Source organism: Lithobates pipiens, unplaced genomic scaffold (assembly GCF_037356315.1).
Source record: "Lithobates pipiens isolate NorthernLeopardFrog02 unplaced genomic scaffold, aLitPip1_a1.2 Scaffold_13, whole genome shotgun sequence".
Lineage (NCBI taxonomy): Eukaryota > Metazoa > Chordata > Amphibia > Anura > Ranidae > Lithobates > Lithobates pipiens.
Genome location: NW_027507718.1, coordinates 123048693 through 123071198, shown reverse-complemented (window position 1 = coordinate 123071198; position 22506 = coordinate 123048693). Strand labels below are relative to the sequence as shown.

The 22506-nt window shown below is 43.2% G+C and overlaps 1 protein-coding gene across 5 annotated transcripts in view; it reads left to right on the top strand.

Annotated features, from left to right (window-relative positions):
- EPS15L1 (epidermal growth factor receptor pathway substrate 15 like 1) overlaps nucleotides 1–22506 on the top strand; it is a 302041-nt gene that overhangs the window by 53113 nt on the left and 226422 nt on the right. For 4 of the 5 annotated variants that reach the window (XM_077475481.1, XM_077475483.1, XM_077475480.1 and 1 more), the window contains exons 3-5: nucleotides 3441–3530; nucleotides 5869–5916; nucleotides 6017–6112. In XM_077475481.1, the coding sequence (XP_077331607.1) occupies nucleotides 3441–3530; nucleotides 5869–5916; nucleotides 6017–6112 (234 nt within the window). Of the gene's footprint in view, nucleotides 1–3440; nucleotides 3531–5868; nucleotides 5917–6016; nucleotides 6113–15551; nucleotides 15744–22506 lie in introns of those variants that run through there. The other variant, XM_077475485.1, reaches the window with a different exon arrangement.

Sequence of the window (22506 nt, the reverse complement as noted above, 5' to 3'; positions counted from 1 at the left end):
AAGATGGGACTTCAACAGCAACAGTAAAATATATATTTTACTTATTGAAAAACTGTATACAAAATACAATATTCAAACAAATAAAACAATGGTGTTGATGGTGAGGATTCCCATAAAATGTCCAGGTGGCCCAATGCGTTTTGAGACTGAGATGTCCCTTCGTCGGGGACAACTGTCAGAGAGGAATCACACTATACAATAAAATCAGATGTTAATTAGTAACAACATGCATAGTGTTTCTAAATAGTTGCTTCAATCATGGAACATACAGCATAATAATCGCATAACAAGGAGCATACCCATAGCAGTCACCATGGATATTTTCACTGCTGAAGCAATGGCGGCATTTGACAGACAGCCCCGGTGTCCAAAGGGCAGTTATGTTAAAAATGGATCCACACTGATCCACCACAATGGCAACACCAGAGACCCACACACAGGATGTCAACCTTCAAGATTTCCCAGTCTTTTCCTCAATATGTGATCTATTGTAAAAATATAGGGGACATCCGATTTCCAAATTCTAATTTGAGTATGCCAAGTCTGAAAGAGATTGCTCCTTGACAGCCGTGGTTCAGTGTAAAGATGAAAAAATGCAAGCCCAGATCATTATTAGTCTGTTCCTAAAGAGTCCTACCTTCGTAAGATCACTTTAGAGGCAGCATACAGAAAGATGCATATAGATATTCAATATCTCCTCGGGCATGCTTAAGCCTAAACTAGTGGTTGCAGGATCAGAACCTACGAAAGGGAACATAATTCCTCCCGGTAACTTGGACAGTAATGATCACGTATGCCAGTTTCTCAGGCTGGGGAGCGATCCTAGAGGGGCTCACGACTCGGGGGGAAATGGTCAAGGACAGAACAGATCCTGCTCATCAACATCCTGGAATTGCGGCAGTACGTCTGGCCCTACGGTCCTGGATGGTGGAGCTTCAGAACTGCCCTATCAAGGTTCAGTCTGACAAAGCCAATGCAGTGGCATATATAAACCACCAAGGTGGTACCAAGAGTCGTTCGGCTCTGAAGGCGGTGAACCACATACCAACCTAGGCAGAGGGACATATGCCGACTCTAATGGCAGTCAATAGGTTCAAGGAAGGAAAGGGTGACCCCTGGAAATCACACATCTATGGTGTCATGCCATGACCAGGACACACCCCCAATGTGTTTTACTCCCCAAACATTTCCTTATATATAAATGTCTCTTAACAAGCCCCAAGTCACCTGGCCTTAGTTTGAGAGCCTTCCAAACTGTTAGGATCTGGAATTGAGGAGATAACACATAAATGAGTTTGTCAAAAAACATAAAATATCAGCAACATTCTTTGTGAGATCCGAGTGGAGGACTTCAGCTGCTAAGACAAATATAAGCAAGTGAGCAACACACTCTCAAACCATATCTCATAGGAAAAGGGACCAATATCCCCTTGGGGGCCTAATAAATATATGAAGACATTCAGACCATAGTTCACTAGTTTCTGACAATACTCTTGGTTACTCTACTTTTTACATTACATTGTAGATGGTAAGGGGTATAAAATAAAACCTCAAAACTTTTTGTAAGGGCTCTCCCATAAAAATAGTTCCTCTGTTAGTCTCTGTAGCTTCTGGGACTCTATACTTACAAACTACTTATGATCACTCTTTTTACTGTGGCCTTTGTAGTAGCATTTGCTAAGGTCCTGACTTGGGCATCTGGATATATCTTTTTTGTAATCTCTGGAAAGGATGTTCAGCTATTGGTTACCTTTGGTAACAGATAAAACAAAAAACTATCATTATAAAAACAACTGTGGGGCACTATCCCATGCTAATTTACTAAGATAGCCAAAACTGCCTTTGACTTAAAGTGGAGGGCCACCCTGAAAACAAAAAAAATATTAAAAATTACAAAAAAATATAAAAAAAAAAAATGAAAAATTTTTTTTTTTTTTACTTACCAGAAATGCTTGTTGCTAGGCACTTTCTCCTAATCTTCCTCTTCCTCCTCCGCGGAGATCTTCTGTCTTCGTCGCGCGTCTTCTGGGTAATGAGTCGCGCTGTGTTCTGGGAACTGTGTGTTCCAGAACACAGCGCGTCCCATTCAGAAAGCGCTGCGGGACTCGCGCATGCGCAGTAGCTGCGGGACTCGCGCATGCGCAGTAGGAAACGGGCAGTGAAGCCGTAAGACTCCACTGCCTGTTTCCCTTACAAGGAATGGCAGCACCGGGACCCGAGAGCCGAGGGACGGGTCGGCCGACATCGCGGGCACCCTGGACAGGTGAGTGTGTTGATTAAGTCAGCAGCTGCAGTGTTTGCAGCTGCTGACTTTCTTTTGTTTTTTTTGTATAACCGGCCCTCCTCTTTAAGACACGGTCCATGTGTCAAGCTGGAGGGAAACGAGTGACTGGCAGACATAAAAGATCACCTTTTTCCAAAGTCCTGTTTCATAAGAAGTTGCCCTCTGTGGACCTCTTGTTCTGGGGTCCTTAAAGTTTTTAAATATTAATCCCAGCTCTATTGGGCCAGAACTAGGTGAAATCTGTGAGTTGCACAGACCCAGCAAGTGTCCGGGGGTGTAATGCAGCATCCTTAGTCGCCCCTATATCTATGGCATCTATAATAATTTAAACATTTTATCAAGTTCAGCATTTCAAAGTAAAATTTGAAGTCGGAAACCCTGAATGTCTATCCCCGAGGCAATATTTCCCTTCGAACATTGTCCCTGTGCTCTTAAATACTTGAGGATTAGAAATCCCATCTCATCTCGCCCCCAACCCTATGCTATAAACTATGTACTCCTGATTTAAATGACCCTAGCAGACCTGAAGTAATGCAAACGTTCATCATCATATTCTACAATGCAGCTGTCCACATTAATTAGCTACAATCACCTTGGATAGTCAAAACGTACTGTAGATCCAGAAATTTAGACTGTTGAATTTTGTACTTCTACTGTAAACGTCGAGGTTGGCGCCACCTCTTCCACCTATTGGTTATTGAAAAAAGCCCTCACGTTAAAGGACCAAGTAGAAAATAACACATCTTGGCTTTACATAGAACATCTACCTCTTGTATCTCTAGGTTTTCTTATAATTTTCACTAGCATTTTCACTGAAGGAAACCTGATTATGCATGTTTTTCATGAAATGCCCCATTTGTGTTGCCAGAGTTTGTGAAAGGTTTACATTTAAGATTTTTAGTTTTGTCTCATGAAAAAAAAATGGAAATCGTATTCTAACAATTACTTTTAGCACTAAAATGATTGTTACCTATTTTAATATGACTGTTTTTGTGCAACAAATTAAGTGTCTATTTAAAAAGTAGTGGTATGGCTATGTGTGTTGTGCTCTGCTGGATTTCATAGTGTGAAAGGAGTCGAGCGCAATAAAAATGACTTCAAAATGGTTGAGCTGTCTTGTTAATTGGCATAACCATAGAATATTTATATTCTACAGGTGGATCCAGCTCATACTGGCAGGGTAGGACCATCAGAAGCAGCACTCTTCCTCAAAAAGTCTGCACTTTCAGATGTCGTCCTTGGAAAGGTATTTAAGCATATTTTCTATAAGTGAGGACATTGTCAAGTTTACTATTTGCTGTCCCATAGTTATTCTTTGCATCATGACAAACATGAAAGGATTTTAGGATAGATTTTTTGTGTTGCAACTTATATTTTGGTTTCTCTTAGTCCAACTAGGTGTGCAAAGAGCAATCCGATTTGTCTGTCATGGTTAAAAACCTTGGCCAAAGCAGTATAAGCATGCAGAATTAGTTTTGGTCATGTCCCTGTCAGTGTATATGCTACAATCTGAGGTTCACACTAACTACAGTTGTTGTTATATATAAGTTCTGTGAGTACACCAATGTCAACATCTATGGTGATGATGCTTACTCTTTGCACTGTATACACGAAGGTCATCGCTGTTACTTTAAGACAGGAAGCATGTTAGGACTACAGACCACCTCCACATACTTCTCAAAAGATTCTTTTAGATAATACTACAATGTGCCAAGACGCACTGGATTTCTGGCAGAACCAACTTATTTTTTTGTCCCTATCAAATGGACAAATAGGGAGCAAATAAAGGAGGCTTGTTCACTTTACATATACATTAAAAAAAAATTGTAATGAGGTATGGACTTTATTACTGCTGACCTATTCTTCAGAATTTACCAGTTACCCGCCACATTGATAAAATGACTCCAGCTAAATATGCAGATTAGTATCTGAAATTGCTCTGACTCTTCTGATCTAGCTTGTTCCAGGTTAATGTCTCAAAATATTAAAGCCAGAGAGTCAGCCAGGTAACTATTCTTTTCAAAAGAAGGTCAGGAATGGAAGTCTCTCCCTACTTAGGTTAGCTTTAGGTTAATTTACCCTTGTAGACAAATGCTTTCACACTGATGCAGTGCGTTTGCGGGACGTTAAAAAAAAAAAAGTCTTACAAGCAGCATCTTTGGGGCGGTTTAGGAGCGGTGTATACACCTGCAAAGCACTTCAGCAGTGGCTCTACACTTGCCCTTCTTTGGCCAGTAGTGGGGGGTTAAAAGCGACCTGCTAGTGGCCGAAAAGAGAAAATGACGGTAAAGTGCCACTAAAACTGATGGCACTCTACTGCCGACATTCTCACCATCCCAGTGTGAAACTGGCCTTGGGGTAATCTTTTTTTTTTTTTTTTTTTTTTCTTTTCTTTTTTTTTTATGTGGCAATAGTAATACTCATATTAGAAAAAGGTTTGTAAGGTGTTTCATCTAATAGTTTTCCATAGCAACGTGCACAAGGAAAAGTAATAGTCTCTTACATCTTGGCCAATGACTTTAACACAGATCAAATTAATGCTATGCTGCTTCTACTTAAACCTTATTTTTAATTTAATGAATTAAATGATTAGGATAAAATGTATGCAATTTTACATATAGTATGCCATGTGTATTGATTACATGGCTAGTTCTCGTTAGGTTATTTGTAAAAAAAAAAAAATACAGGCCTGAGAACATTTTTCCAATTTATCTTGTGTTATACTGCGGACAAACTCCAATCCCCCCTCCAGCCCCTGTGAAATCCCAAAGACAGGAAAGGTATCAGATTTCCCTATTGCCAGTCTTTGAGTGTGTGTGGGAAATCCTGTACAAGTGCAGATGGCTGGGAAACTGGCACATGCCCACATGTGTATCAATGCTCTCTCACGGGGCCTGAGCCTTTAGCACATGTGCAGGGCAGTGGGGAGAGTTTCACGCCTAGACAAGAAAAGAAAGTGCTGGTCCATTGGTGAGAGAGGGAGGGGGGAGGACGTGGGGTATTACAAGATGTCATTTAGGGTGAAGGCCCACTTTAAGGGGATTTAGGAAACCATGAACAAGACTAAGTGTGCAATTTCTTTAATCTTCTGTCCTTTTAAAGTGGTTCTTTAAGGTAAAACTGTTTTTTACCTTAATGCTTTCCACAAAAAATGTTTTACCACTTGCTGTGCCATTCCCCCTCCCCAAATACTTGCCTGAGTCCTGTATCGATCCAGTGCTATAACCATCTTCTGGTCTTCTCTCCTCTCTCCCAGCTCTTACAAACTTGGCAAAGAGCAGTGAGAGCCAATGGCTCCTGCTGCTGTCAGTCATATCTTGTGGGTAGAGAGTGGGGATGGGGCCGAGCCACACTGTGTGTGTCAGTGGGTGCATGCAGCCCTTCTCAGGAGCGAGCCTGCGCAAACACTTGCTATGGGGGCAAACACAGAAGAGATCATTGGTGGGGGGCCCAGAAGAGGAGGTTTGGGGTTGCTGCATGCAATATCATTGTACAAAGCAGGTGAGTATAACATGTTTGTTTTAATGAGAAAAAGATTGCCTTAAAAAAGCTTTAACTATTCTTGTTTGTTTCTGTTAATCTAGATTTGGGACCTGGCCGATCCAGAGGGAAAGGGTTACTTAGACAAACAGGTATAAAGAAGCTTACTTTATACTTGGAACATTTAATTTATATTTGTGAATTGAAATATTTAAAACTTTTCTTTTTTTTTTTTTTTTTTTAATACTGCAGGGATTTTTTGTTGCTTTGCGGTTAGTGGCCTGTGCGCAAAATGGACATGAAGTTAACTTGGTCAGCCTAAATATACCAGTGCCACCTCCCAAATTTGTAAGTAGTTTTTAATGCTGTTTATTTTTTGTTTTTATTAGTACTTCAGCAGCATGTTTACAATCGAATATACATACGATCAGAATCTTTTCTCAAATTTTCTTACATTAAAACCGCAGGGCAAAAATGTGTTTCCATTGCGGTGAGATCCCCTCAGCACACTGCAAGGTTTAACTGCTTGTTTTGCCTAGGAAATAATGAATAAAATGGTACCTGCTTTATTCCTTTCTTCCTTGGATGCCAGCAGTCTCCTCTGTTTGTTGCCCTGGGTTGTTGGTGGGCCTCAGCATCCTCACATGCAGTGCAGACACCATTTTAAACTGATGTAAGAATATTGTATGTAAGGGTGCCAGTACTGGGGGTGATTCAAAAGAAAATTACTTGCAAATTTAAATTAGACTCTGGTTTATAATTACTGAGATTTAGGCTGCTTTCACAATGAGCCCCGTTCGAAAAGGGATTAAATCCGCCCAAAAAACGCTGCTGGAGCGGCACTGTCCCATTGATTTCAATGGGGAGCGGTGAGTTCACCGCTGCTTCACAGCTCCAAAGAAGCTGCTGGCAGGACTTTTTGTGACGCTCTGCCAGTGCACTGCTCCAGTGTGAAAGCCCTCGGGCTTTCATACTGGAGTGAAAGGAGCTGCTTTTTTCAGGCGATATACAGGCAAAATTTTTAGTGCTGTAGCACCTGAAAAACGCTGGCAGTGTGAAAGAGGTCTTAGGTCTTGAAAATAATTTCAGGCAAATTGTGCATTGGACACTACCTACAGTGGACACAAATGGTGGGTAAATACACAATGCACGAAATCACTTTAACCTGTATAGTGAATTATTCATCTGTATTGTGTCTGTAGTACTAACACCCTTTAACTGGGACTCGCAGGAGTATAACGAAGACAAGTCTAGGCACTCTATTTTGCCTATATTTGCTAGCACTTGCCCTGCAGACTTAAGCCTCATGCACACGAGACGCAGTTAAACGCGCGTTCAGATGCAGTTGGACAGTTTTTTCAACTGCACCTGAACTCATTCAATGTTATCCTATGTGTCCATGCACACAGTCTCGTTTTTTTCCGTTTATATGCAGTTGCGTTTAATCTCGTTTTTCCAGAAGCAAAAAAATGCGTTCAGAAACAAAAATTTCTGCGTTTCAGACGCAAAACGCGGCAAAACGCGGTAAAACGCGGCAAAACGCCGCTACCGCGTTTAGCCGCGTTTGCGTTTATATGCGTTTTTAAAGGTGACCTTTTTTTTTACATTAAAAATCTCAAAAATGATTGCAAATGATGAAAAACCATTAAAAAAATATTTTAAACAATTGCAATTGCAAGTGGACAATCCACAACTTGTGGCAAGTGGACAATCCACAACTTGTGGCAAGTGACATGGCAGGTGGCAAGTGATGTGGCAAGTGGACAATCCACAACTTGTGGCAAGTGACGTGGCAGGTGAAGTGGTAAGTGACGTGGAAAGTGGACAATAGACAACTTGTGGCAGGTGACGTGGCAAGTGACCTGGCAGGTGACGCGGCAAGTGACTTGGCAGGTGACGTGGCAAGTGGAAAATCAACAACTTGTGGCAGGTGACTGGCATGTGACGTGGCAAGTGGACAATCCATAACTTGTGGCAGGTGACGTGGCAAGTGACGTGGCAAGTGGACAATCCACTTGTAGCAGGGGACGTGGCAAGTGACGTGGCAAGTGGACAATCCACTTGTGGAAGGTGATGTGGCAAGTGACGTGGCGAGTGGACAATCCACAACTTGTGTCAGGTGACGTGGCAAGTGGACAATCCACAACTTGTGGCAGGTGATGGGGCAAGTGATGTGGCAAGTGGACAATCCACTTGTGGCAGGGGATGTGGCAAGTGACGTGGCGAGTGGACAATCCACAACTTGTGTCAGGTGACGTGGCAAGTGGACAATCCACAACTTGTGGCAGGTGATGTGGCAAGTGATGTGGGAAGTGGACAATCCACTTGTGGCAGGTGACGTGGCAGGGGACGTGGCAAGGGACGTGGCAAGTGGACAATCCACAACTTGTGGCAGGTGATGTGGCTGGTGACGTGGCAAGTGGACAATCCACATCTTGTGGCAGGTGACGTGGCAGGTGACGTGGAAAGTGGTGTGGCAAGTGGACAATCCACAACTTGTGGCAGGTGATGTGGCTGGTGACGTGGTAAGTGGACAATCCACAACTTGTGGCAGATGGCATGGCAGGTGACGTGGAAAGTGGACAATCCACATCTTGTGGCAAGTGACGTGGCAGGTGATGTGGCAAGTGACGTGGCAAGTGGACAATCCACAACTTGTGGCAGGTGATGTGGCAAGTGATGTGGCAGGTGATGTGACAAGTGGACAATCCACATCTTGTGGCAAGTGACGTGGCAGCTGACGTGGCAAGTGACGTGGCAGGTGACGTGGCAAGTGACATGGCAAGTGGACAATCCACATCTCGTGGCAAGTGACGTGGCAGGTGATGTGGCAAGTGACGTGGCAAGTGGACAATCCACAACTTGTGGCAGGTGACGTGGCAGGTGATGTGGCAAGTGACGTGGCAGCTGACGTGGCAAGTGGACAATCCAAAACTTGTGGCAGGTGACGTGGCAAGTGACGTGGCAGGTGACGTGGCAAGTGATGTGGCAAGTGGACAATCCACAGCTTGTGGCAAGTGACGTGGCAAGTGGACAATCCACAACTTGTGGCAGGTGACGTGGCAGGTGATGTGGCAAGTGACGTGGCAGCTGACGTGGCAAGTGGACAATCCAAAACTTGTGGCAGGTGACGTGGCAAGTGACGTGGCAGGTGACGTGGCAAGTGATGTGGCAAGTGGACAATCCACAGCTTGTGGCAAGTGACGTGGCAAGTGGACAATCCACAACTTGTGGCAGGTGACGTGGCAAGTGACGTGGCAGGTGAAGTGGCAAGTGACGCGGCAAGTAGACAATCCACAACTTGTGGCAGGTGATGTGGCAAGTGACGTGGCAGGTGATGTGGCAAGTCACGTGGCAAGTGGACAATCCACAACTTGTGGCAGGTGATGTGGCTGGTGACGTGTCAAGTGGACAATCCACAGCTTGTGGCAGGTGGCATGGCAGATGACGTGGAAAGTGGACAATCCACATCTCGTGGCAGCTGACGTGGCAAGTGACGTGGCAAGTGGACAATCCAAAACTTGTGGCAGGTGACGTGGCAAGTGATGTGGCAGGTGACGTGGCAAGTGATGTGGCAAGTGGACAATCCACAGCTTGTGGCAAGTGACGTGGCAAGTGGACAATCCACAACTTGTGGCAGGTGACGTGGCAGGTGACGTGGCAAGTGAACAATCCACAACTTGTGGCAGGTGACGTGGCAAGTGACGTGGCAGGTGATGTGGCAAGTGACGCGGCAAGTAGACAATCCACAACTTGTGGCAGGTGATGTGGCTGGTGACGTGGCAAGTGGACAATCCACAGCTTGTGGCAGGTGGCATGGCAGATGACGTGGAAAGTGGACAATCCACATCTCGTGGCAAGTGACGTGGCAGGTGATGTGGCAAGTGACGTGGCAAGTGGACAATCCACAATTTGTGGCAGGTGACGTGGCAGGTGATGTGGCAAGTGGACAATCCCCAACTTGTGGCAAGTGACGTGGCAAGTGGACAATCCACAACTTGTGGCAGGTGCCGTGGCAAGTGACACGGCAAATGCAAGTGTACAACTGCTCTCTATGCTGCTGCTGCTCACTCTGATCAAAATAGCAGAAATAGTTAAAAAAAATGCTTTGAGAGCTTGGGGAGGGTCTACATGATGTTATCTTTATAAACGCGTCTAAACGCAAACGCGTCTAAACGCGTCTAAACGCGACATGCAAACGCGGCAAAACGCGCGTTTCTAAACGCGCGTTTCAGCTTTTTTTTAACAGAGGTTTCATCTGCGTCTCGTGTGCATGAGGCCTTACAGTGCCTTGAAAAAGTATTTATATCACTTGAAATTTTCCACATTTAGTCATGTTACAACTAAAAACGTAACTGTATTTTATGTTATAGACCAACACAAAGTGGCACATAATTGTGAAATGGAAGGAAAATCATAAATTGTTCTAATTTTTTTTACAAATATCTGAAAAGTGTGGCGTGCATTTGTATTTAGCCTCCTTTACTGTGATACCCCTAACTAAAATCTAGTGGAACCAATTGCCTTCCAAATTCACCTAATTAGTAAATAGAGTCCACCTGTGTGTAATCTTAAGATAAATGCAGCTGTTCTGTGAAGTCCTCAGAGGTTTGTTAGAGAATCTTAGTGAACAAACAGCATTGTGAAAGCCAAGGAACACACCAGACAGATCAGGGATAAAGTTGTGGAGATGTTTAAAGTAGGGTTGGGTTATAAAAAATATATCTCAAGCTTTGAACATTTCACGGAGAGCACTGTTCTAACCATCGTCCGAAAATGGAGTATGGCACAACTGAAAACCTACCAAGACATGGCCTTCCACCTAAACTGACAGACAGGCAAGGAGAGCCTTAATCAGAGAAGCAGCCAAAGAGGCCCATGGTAACTGCAGAGATCGACAGCTCAGGTGGAAGAATCTGTCCACAGGACAGCTATTAGTCGCACACTCCTTTATGGAAGAGTGGCAAGAAGAAAGCCATTGTTGAAAGAAAGCCATAAGAAGTCCCATTTGCAAGACGCTATGTGGGGGGATAAAGCAAGCATGTGGACGAAGGTGCTCTTGTCAGATGAGACCAAAATTTTACTTTTTGGCCTAAAAGCAAAACGCTATGTGTGGTGGAAAACTAACATTGCATATTACCCTGAACACACCATCCCCACTGTGAAACATGGTGGTGGCAACATCATGTTGTGGGGATTCTTTTCTTCAGCAGGGACAGGGAAGCTGGTCAGAGTAGATGGGAAGATGGAACGAGCCAAATACAGGGCAATCTTAGAAGAAAAACTGTTAGAGTCTGCAAATGCTTGAGACTTGGGCGGAGGGTCACCTTCCAGCCGGACAACAACCCTAAGCATACAGCCAGAGCTAGAAGAATGGGCAAAAATTTCACTCTCTATATGTGTAAAGCTGGTAAAGACATCCCCAAAAAGACTTGCAGCTGTAATTGCAGCAAAAGGTTCTACATAGTATTGACTCAGGGGGGCTAAATACTACATGCTACACTTTTCAGACATTTATTTGTAAAAACATTTAAAAACCATTTATCATTTTCCTTCCACTTCACAATTATGGGCCACTTTGTGTTGGTCTGTCACATAAAATCCCAATAAAATATATATACGTTTTTGGTTGTAACCTGACAAAATGTGGAAAATTTCAAGGGGTATGAATACTTTTTAGGTCACTGTATGCTAGTTTTAATGCAAGTCTGCAACAGGAAGAGAGGGCAAATATCTGTAAGCACAAATTAAGATTTCTAATGTAAAAAAAATCTTATCTACAAGGCAGTAAATGAAAGGGCATGCTTATTGATGAGTGAATAGGAGGCCGGGCTTCCATAGAAATAAATGGCAGGGTCAGCGACTGTGTACATTTACTGTACTAGAAATTTTGGCATATGTGGCTGAGACCTGGAGTTCCCTATGAAGAATGGGAAATCCTGAAATGCAACAGCGAACATCACTACATCTGGCAAATGTGTAGGGGAATCGGGCCAATAAATGTGCATGGTGAATGATCTTACCAGGTACAGGTGGTGAATTTTGGCAACTGTGAGAGGTCTAGCTCTTGTGGAACTACAATACCCAGCATGCAGGAAGTTGTAGTCCCAAAGTAGCAAAACAATAAAAGAGCACACTTAGATTTATAGGGTTAAAACCTAAATAATTACAGGGGGTCCCGGGTTACAAACAAGATAGGGACTGTAGGTTTGTTCTTAAGTTGAATCTGTAAGTCGGAACAGGTACATTTTTTGAGTGTAGCTCCAGCCAAAAAATCTATTTAAGCATTTTGGATAAGCTAGGGAAGGGTTATCACACCTGTAACATTTGTTTAGCTGTCTGTGCCCCTGTGCAGAAGATTTCACCTCACTTTCTGTCCCAATGATAATTGGATTTTGAAAATTTTGGGCTGGAAACAAGGATTGGTGACAAAGCATCAGTGGAGACACCTTTTTCCCATATTAACTCTTACAGGAGAGAATTTCCCTTCCTAGGGGTAGATTTCCTCTAACTTCCTGTTATCTCCCTCCGTTTGTAAGTAGGAGTCATTTGTAAGTCGGATGTTTGTAAGTAGGGGACCCTCTGTACATTCTTCTGTTTCTTTCACCATCATAGCTGCCTGCTTAGGTTGCCACATGCATGTTTAGGCATCCCCTTTACACAAGAGTACAGTATGGCTTCAGTTGTGGCCTCTGTTACACTACTTCTTTTCTTTTCTTTCTTTTCCATTTGGATATAGAGGCAGGATTGGGAGGTACTGGAAGGAATTGCAATGGCATGAACTTGGGTTGTGTGAAATGGTTTGTCCGCCTTAAAACTAGAATTAGATGTCTCAGGGTGGGGTAAATGTACTTCTAATGTAAACCCAAAGTCTTTTATTCAGTATTTTTTCCATTGTGTCTTTTTGTACACAGTTTTCATAAGCAAATCATTTTTCAGAATCTGTTGCAAATTTTCTTATCTGAAGATACTGGCAAGTAACAACACTTTCTTCTATCAACCCGATAATCCTACGCAACTTCCTCACAAACTAGCAACAGGATGTCAACCTGCTTTGTGCACTTTTTTAACCACTTTCAGACCGGACCAATTTGCTGGTCAAAGACCAGACCACTTTTTGCAATTCGGCACTGCGTCGCTTTAACTGACAATTGCGTGGTCGTGCGACGTGGCTTCCAAACAAAATTAACGTCCTTTTTTTCCCACAAATAGAGCTTTCTTTTGGTGGTATTTGATCACCCCTGCGGTTTTTATTTTTTGCGCTATAAACAAAAATAGAGCGATAATTTTGAAAAAAAACGCATTATTTTTTACTTTTTGTAATAATAAATATCCCCCAAAAATATATAAAAAAAACATTTTTTTCCCTCAGTTTAGGCCGATACGTATTCTTCTACATATTTTTGGTAAAAAAAATCGCAATAAGCGATTATTGATTGGTTTGCGCAAAAGTTATAGCGTTTAGAAAATAGGGATAGTTTTATAGCATTTTTATTAATAATTTTTTATTATTTTTTTTTTTACTAGTAATGGCGGCGATCTGCGATTTTTATTGTGACTGCGACATTGTGGGGGACCCATCGGACATTTTTGACACATTTTTGGGACCATTGTCATTTATACAGTAATCACTGCTATATAAATGCAGTGATTCCTGTGTAAATGACACTGGCAGTGAAAGGGTTAACCAGTGGGTGGCAGTGTAGGGGTTAAGTGTTCCTAGGGGTGTGTTACTAACTGTGGGGGGGTTGGGCTTTCATTTAGTGTACACTGATATCAGCGTCACTAGTTGCTAGGCAGAATGGAAAAATGTTGTTTATACAGCATTTCCTCCATTCGGCCGCTCTATGAGACGATCGCGGGGATGCCCGCGGCGGGATGCCCGCGTCCGCGGGTCCCGCGACCGGACTCATGGGGGTCCCGACCAGCGCGGCGGCAACGAATATTGGACGTACATGTACGCCAATATGCCTGACCGTGCCATTCTGTCGACGTACATCGTCGTGCGCTGGTCGGGAAGTGGTTAAACCACAACGATTTCCCACTGCAGTTGTACTATGGCAGGTTGGATCTCCTGCGCAAACTTCCATCATTGTACGTTGGCTGGTGCAGTTTCGGTTGTGCGCTCGCCGCAACACAGGCGCGCTTTTGCGCACGCTGCAGGTGCCTGCCCGCAGGTCAGGCTGACTTGGTTGCCTAATACAGAGGCAGAATGGGGATCTGCCTTTGTAAACAAGGTGGATCCCCATTTTGACAAGGGACATGAAAGAGATCTACTCTTCCCAGTGATTGTTTACATTAGCATCTCCTGTTTACATTAGCATCTCCCCATTCTTCCTCTCTGTGAGACGATCATGAGTATCCCCGCAGACATCGAGTCCACGGAACCCGTGATCCGACTCATGGGAACTCGCAGCGGGCACACCCAAGCCGCCTTCTATGCAAGCCCCGCGAGATCACGTAATATAATGTGATTTCATGAATCCAACCTGTCGCAGTAAAACTGGCAACTAGTCCGCAAGTGGTTAAGGGGGCAAATCCTTCCGGTCCTTAAGTAGCTAATCAGCTGTTGTGCTGCTTCTTAAGACTACTACATAGATAGAAGAAGTTTGCATTGAAGACTGACAAAGCTGCTGCTAACAGAGGCAGTGCTTTGTGTGGAATCCTGTAGTAGGACGTGTTGTTACTGCCCTAATCTCTAGGTAAGCAACTTTGAAACAGATTCATAAAACTAAACTTTGCTTAAAGGGCAACTCCATTTTTGAGGGGAAAAAAAATTAAATAATATAGCATTTACAATTGCGACAGAAGTCGTATTTGAATGTTTTTAAAAATGGCCTTTCCAGTCTGTAGCACTGTAAGTTGTCATTTTCTGCTTGTGTGATTGGCTTAATGATTTTCCCTGAAGTCTGTACTAAGATACAAATCAGATTTTGGGCTTCCCTTGCAACAAGAATGTAATTTTTGGTGAGATACTCCCAAAGGCAAACCATGTCAAAAGGAATGCAGACCCTGGAATTTCCCTCATTAGAACCCTGCTGCACATGGACACAGACAAAGAAAAAGTTAGATCTTCAGAATAACAGAAGGTAGGAATCTAAAAATCCCTGCAATGTACATAAATCTCCCAAGAGGGGAAAGTTTTTTTTTTTTTTTTCTTCTTTTTTTTTTCTCAACAAAAGTGAAGTTACCCTTTAAGAAAACTGTATACATTTTGGCATGTTAACCATACTGAAAAACACACACACACACACACACACACACACACACACACACACACACACACACACACACACGCGCACACTGTTTACATCAGGGGTTTTCAACTAGTGGCCCCCAGGCTGCATGTGGCCCAACACAAAATTGTAAACTTAACGCTAGTCACGTCTGGAGGCATGGCGGGATGCCGTGTTTGGCATAGCACCCGTGGCAGTGGCCATCAGAGACCAGCCAGGCCCGGGCACGTCTGGAGGAATGGCAGGGGATGCCTTGTTTGGCATATCACCGAAGGCAGGAACTCCCGCTAGTGTCAGGCAGGTAATTGCCGTATGGCCTGATCTTGGGGAGTGCTAAGGTGGGAGATGCTGCTGCCCACCCCCCCCCCCCCCCCCCTCCACCACTGACACTGTGCCCGGACATCTCCCATGACTGCACTGTACACAGCACGATCTTCTCCCCACACAGCACATAGTTGAAATCCAATCCCCTTACCTATTATTTTTTTAATTCTAGCATGGCTTCCACATCGTCGCAAAAGAAAACAGAACCCAAAAAAAGAAAAGTTGGGGATGAAGGAAGATTGTTCAAGGAAAATTGGACAGTAACGCCTTTTTTGTCGATGCAAATACTAAGGCACTCTGCTTAATTTGTAGGGAATTTGTGGCAGTTTTCAAAGACTACAATTTGAAAAGGCATTAAATGCAAAAACATGCCGCCAATTTCGAGGCATATGAAGGAATGTGTCGTAAGGACAAAATAGGTTCGTTTAGGTTCATTTGTCAAATAACGCACTCGTTTTATGTTGCCCTTTTATAATAAAAATATCATAAACGTGAGGTTTTACTACTCGAGTAAATTATCTATATCGGTGATCGTTACCTTTGTGAACTGCCTGACCTTTTCCTCTCGTCAGCTATCCTTATTGTTGGTGTATTTTATGTGTGGTCCAAGACAATTCCTCATCTTCCAATGTGACCCAGAAAGGGGCAAAAGGTTGGACCACCCTGGTTTACATAGACCAAACAAAAAAAACAAAAACTCAGTAACACTGCAGTTGTTGTTTGGGCTATGCTAGCCATTTGTCTGCCTTTTGAACGTGAACACTGATAGAGGATCTAAAAAGTATGGAGCTGTGAATCATGCCCTATTGATGCCCATGCAAGGCCCCATCTCCCTAGCATTCGTTGCAACAGCCAAGTAAGGATTTGGCTTTAGAAGTCAGCAATTTATTCTAACTGTAGTGTTGGCTACTGCATGCAGAGATTTTCCAATTTCTGGGTATGAGAAAAGGGAATGAGACTGGTATATCATGAGCCTCATACAGCTGCTTGCTGCTTGAAAACAGGTAGCCATCCCGCCGTTTGTCACTTTCATTGAGAAATCTGCAATCTATAAGTAGCTTGTAATTCGTCACTAAGATCCTAACCTACCTTTTAAATTGTATTTTGAACCCCATTTTTTGGCAGATGACTACGCTGTGTTCTAAGATTGCTTCTCATGACCAAAGTACACGAAGAGCTTATTTGCCAGTTATTTGGGCGCTGGGGAAGATTATTAAAAAGCATCTGACACAAACTTTTTCAACTGCAGCACAGCCAATTGGCTTTTAAAGTTTTATTTTCCAAACTATGTGGAATTTATAAAAGATGGAAGCTGATTGGTTGCATGGGCAATGACACCAGTTTGGATAGAACTTGCTTAGACTCCTTTTTTTAATTTTTTTTTAATTTATTTTTTAACCCCCCTTTACATTTGGACAGTAGTGCTTTTCCTCTTTTAGCACCTGTCTCAAAAATTTGTTTTTTTATTTAAATTTTTTTGCTGTGTGTTGCATGCAGTTGCAGGTTAAAAACATTTAAATGATCATTATGTTTAATGCTATAATAAAGTTAGACGTAAACTAATCATGAGAGAAATATGTGGACTAGTGTTGCCTGGCTATGATGCTGATGTTTTTGCTTTAGGTTTAAGTCATTGACTTGTGAAGTTATGCTTTTAGGGCTGAACTCAAGACACAACTAATGCAGCTCTGTAATTATTAATACATAATAATGCTTAAACACAAGTAGCCAATCTGTTTACGTGCTGACAAGAAGCACGCTGATGGGAAGGGAAAGCAGAGTGATGAGCTCCTCGCTGTGCTGCTTCTCCTTTCACTTTCCAGTCAGATTGGGGCAAGTAAAGAACTATGTGGTTTGAATGATTCTGGCCATCCGACAGGGTATCTAACAGGAGCAAAGTACTACAAAAAAAAAATCACTGGATTAAGGGTGAATATTGCAGATTTTATTTTAGCTTTTATTAGGCTTTTTTTTTTTGCTGGAATTCTGCTTTAAAGTTGGCCTTTTAAAGCGTTCACATTTTGGAAGCAGGACTTGGCAGTCATCCAGTTCTGTTTCTATATCTCCTCCCATAGTGTGGCATCTAGGTAAGTTTCCCATTTCGCAACACACTAGTATATGTGGAGAGTCCCAGAGGGAACGAGAGTAGAACCGTGGCATGCAATAGTGAAATTAGGGCTGGGCTGTGAAGGTCCTCGTCCCATTTAATTTCAAACTGTGTAAAAATTTCATAGGAGGGAATTGATGAAGCAAATTGTGAGCTATAATTCTTAATTTGGAGAGCAAAATATTTTCTTATTGTGAACATTGTATTTTTCTGGGAAATATTGAAAAGGTTTGAAGTGTTAACATCGTTGGCGAAAATATTTTCGTAAATTTTCATCCGCTACATGTTTTCAGTGACGAAAACTAAACGAAAATGAATTTTGAATCAAGTCAACTGTCGAAAACTATGACAAAAATCTATTTCAGTTAAAATCAAAGAACGAAAACGTAAATAAAATGCGAGGGAGAGACGTTAACCTACCTGAACTTCTGCTTCCCTCTGAGCTCTGCCTGTCTGTTAAAGCCCTGCCCCCTGACAAGCAGTATTGGCTGAAAGTCCGGTGGTGAGTTTCCCCTCCCAGCAAGGTAGCAGTGCTTATCCTTCCCAGACCATCCAATTTTCCGAACCCTGAGCACTCTCTCAATCCCACTTACTTTCTCATCCCCACACTGTTATTAGATTTTTACTCCAGGAGTATAATAATGTGTTTGGAAATTTTAGAGAAATGCTTAAAGTGGAAGTTCATGCAAAAACTAAAATCCCTACACCAGGAATCTAACACTAACCTCTCTATCACTGTAAAGAATAAATGAGAGTACACATACCGTTTTGGAAGCCGATCTGACCCACTCCAACTCGATCCCCAGCAGCGGAAGTTCTGCAGAGGATACAGCCGACAACGGCTGTGAAATGAATGGGAAGTGACATCGCCCATAGAGTTACTATGACGGTTCCATTGTCTTCCAAAAAGGTATGTATACTCATGTTTTTTCTTTACAGCGATAGAGAGGTTAGTGTTCCCTGGTGTCTATAGATGCCTGTAGATGCAGGGATTTATTTATCGTACATCATGGGACACAGAGCCTTAAGTAATTACTTAATAGGTTATGGGCCACCTTCAGGTTTTGACACTGGTATACCCAATACAGGATGTTGACTCCCCTATATAACCCCTCCTCCTTCCAGGAGTAAATTTTTTCGCCAGTGTCTAAGGTGTTGTTCACAAGTGAAGATGTGCTCTGAAGAGCTCCAGGAAGGATCCATGCTGGATTTAAAAAACCTCTACAACCGGATCACAACTGAATCCATCCACGCCACTGCAGCCACAGGATAGTGGAGAACTAGATTTCGCCTGTAATGCTTCTCTTTGAGGGCTGGACCCTAGGAACCAGGACTCTTTTTGTCTTGCTACATTACCTAAAGTTGTCCTGAGAGGTACTATACAGGTCCAAAGAAGTGGAACCCCTATTAAAAGGTATCCGGTCTTTGAAGGTTTAACTACGCTGCCCGCCGTGATGGGGGAAGTTTGGATCTGTCTGTTTTCAGCAGTATCCTGCAGCGAGGAAAATGTAAGAGAGAAGCATAGGAACTGCAAAGTCCACCTATGACTTTTCTTTCAATATGTAATATTGTAATGCCTTAAAACTCCTCTAGAGGGAGTAAGAATGCATATACCCTGTAAATCTGTGCTAACTTACAGTGTGTGTTGTGTGTCCTAGCAGCTGGAGGGGGTTCTCCTCTCCCCCCAATTGGGGAAACGGAGTGGCTGGGGGTACATGTACTATGGTACATTACATTTATAACTGCTATAAATCAGTGTAATAAGCACTAGGCTGACAAACGCTCGCCCACCTCCTGCCCCCCCCCCCCCCCCCTCGGGGTGCAGGGTGGCTTCTTGGCTAAAGGACCTTTACTTGCCTGAAGAGATATCAAGTGGATGCATACAAACAGCCGGAGACAGTATCACTGCATGGCTGCTGCTGCCTCCCCTCCCAGTCTCAGACCGAAGCCACGAGGCTGAGGTTTTTACTTTGTGAGAAGGAGGGAGGATTGGGGAAGGGGTGTGGCTTAAGCAGTTGGCGCCGTGTGCGGACTCAGCGTCCTTGGAAAGCACTAATGGCATACACCTGAGGGGCTTAAAAGCTGTGCTCTAAGAACTAAAAATGTCTACCAGAGCAGCTGAAGCAAGGCTGCCACAGGACACAGGAGCGCTGGAGCACGTGAGGGGTGTACACAGGCATTTTCAGTACAGGAAAAGATATTATTTTTTAGCATCAGTTTAATCTATGTTGTCATTGTTTTCCATACTATGGCTCAGCAAATAGAACAGTTCTTAGAGTGTCTCTACTTTTGTGTTTAGCACTATGGCTTCCAAGGTTACTTCTAAGGCACCAAAGGTTCCACCCCCAGGCACTGGGAACTCCAGCCATGCCTCCACACTGGAAGCCAGGGTGAGTCTTTGGAACCGATTGGTGCAACTGCTTCTCAAACTTCACTATACTTGACTGAAGATGCATTTTTCCTCTGCCCTGCAGGGCTTAGAAGGAGGATTAGGGGCTTTAGTGGCTAGATCCCCTTCTCCCACTCCAAACCCTTTACCAAGGGAACAGTGGGGGCAGGATTAGGTGTTACCCTCAAATGATCGAGAGGAAAACCAAGGCAATCATTCCTCTGCGGAGGAAACAGCTGATTAATCAGCTTCACAATCTGAGGTACAAATCCTTATGAAAATGGTTCGTTCCACTTTCACGCTATCCCTAACAGAGTTGGCTGAAGGTCCGGTTTCCTCCTTGGGTTCGTTGAAACCTTTGCATGCATTTCCGGTCCATGCATTACTAGAAAAGCTTCTTCATGGTGAATGGGATCATCCCGATAAGCATTTTCTCCCTCCAAAGAGATTCTCAGCTCTCTATGGCATGGAGGAAAAATTTACCAAAAGATGGAAGGTTCCAGCAGTTGACTCTGCGTTTTCCAGTGTGAATAAAAGTCTAACTTGTCCAGTAGATAGCAGGGGCGGGGCTTGGCACGACATTGGCATCCTCCAACACCCAGCGGAAGATGCGTTTTAAAAGGCACCACTGTTGCAAGCTGTGGAGGGACACAAGAGCCAATGTCATGCAAGAGGTTTTTGGTAACACAGGCATTCCTTTTGACACATTTACTACTGCATCAAGCTGAGCATTAATAGCAGCAGCAGAACTGGACTATTGCTCAACCAGTGGATGTGTTCCTTCTGGTAGTACCTCTGGCTTGTGCATCGGGCTATGGTTCGAAGGGGGGGTTAAAAACTAGAGGTTGATATATCGGCCGATATTTGGCGTTTTTTAACCACTTCCCACCCGGCCAATGCATATATACGGCCGGGTGGGAGCCGTCTACTCCTGATAGGACGTTCAGGAACGTCATTCAGGAGTAGCGGGATCGCGCGCGCGTGCCCGCGCAGCGGCGCGATCCCGATGTGCTCGTGTCACCCGGACACGGCACATCTCAGATCAGCAGGAGGGCTCTGTGATTGGCCCTCCTGATCACATGACGGCCGTGTCCAATCACGGCCGTCATGTGATGTAAACAAACAGACGGTTGCTAGGCAATCGGCTCTCCTCTCCTCACACGGAAGTCACCGCTGAGGAGAGGAGAGCAGAACGCTGCAGCCGGCTGATGATCAGTGAGTATGGGCTGCTTTTTACAGCTTTTTACTCACTGATCATCAGTGTAGTGTAAACACACAACACACCACACAGTACAAACACAGTCCCCACATATGTCCCCAAAACACACATGTCCCCAAAACATACATGTCCCCAAATAATAAAAACACATGTCCCTAATAATAAAAACATGTCCCCCACATATGTGCCACTAAAATCACATGTCCCAATGATTATCTGCACACATATGTACGTGATCACCTGCACACATATGTACATGATCATTTGCGTACATATGTCCGTGATCACACAAACCAATTATTATACACTTAACGGAATTTTTTTTACCAAAAACATGTAGCAGAATACATTTTGGCTTAAATTTATGACAAAATTTGATTTTATTGGATTTCTTTTCAAATAGAAAAAAGAAAATATTGTTTTTTTTCCAAATTTCCGCTATTTTTGCGCTTATATCGCAAAAAAAACAGTCGTGAATAAATAACACCAAAATAAAGCTCTATTTGTGCGAACAAAATGATAACAATTTCATTTGGGTACAGTGTAGCATGACCGCGCAATTGTCACTGAAAGCGCTAGAGCGCTGAAAGCTGAAAATTGGGCTGGGAAGGAAGGGGGTGAAAGTGCCCTGTATTGTAGTGGTTAATTAATCGGCATCGGCTGATTGTGCTGATGAAAAAGGCAGATTATCACTTCAGTGCGACTTGCAAAAGACTTCTGTAATCGAAGTCAATGCAAGTTGCTTGAAGTCTGTGGAGTGCCAAGAAAAGCAAAGAGATACAATGTTTCTTCTTCTTCAATGAACTGAACTCTGTGTAGGAGTTCAGTTTAACCATTTAAAGACTAAATCTTTTCTGACACTTTATGCTTACAAGTAAAAATCCTGTATTTTCTGCTAGAAAATTACTTGGAACCCCCCAAAATTTTATATATATATATATATATATATATATATATATATATATATATATATATATATATATATATATATATATATATATAGCAGAGACCCTAGGGAATAAAATAGCAGTTGTTGCAATATTTTATGTCACACGGTATTTGCGCAGCGGTCTTTCAAACGCAATTTTTGGGGAAAAAATACACTGATGATTTAAATGTAAGAAATTTTCTGTATCACTTAAGGCTGCTTTCACACTGGAGCGGGCAGGCATTGAGGGTAAAATGGTGCTACTTTTAGCAGCGCTTTACCATCATTTTTGCAGAGCTATTCGGCTGCTAGTGGGGTACTTATAACCCATCTAGTGGCCGAGGAAGGGGTTAAATGCGCCCGTAAAGCGCTGCTGCCAAATCGCATTGCAGGCACTTCGGCAGCGGTGCCCATTCATTTCAATGGCCAGGAGTGGTGGAGGAGCAGTTATACACCGCTCCAAAGATGCGGCTTGCAGGACTTTTTTTAATGTCCTGCCAGCACATCACCTCAGTGTGAAAGCACTCGGGCTTTCACAC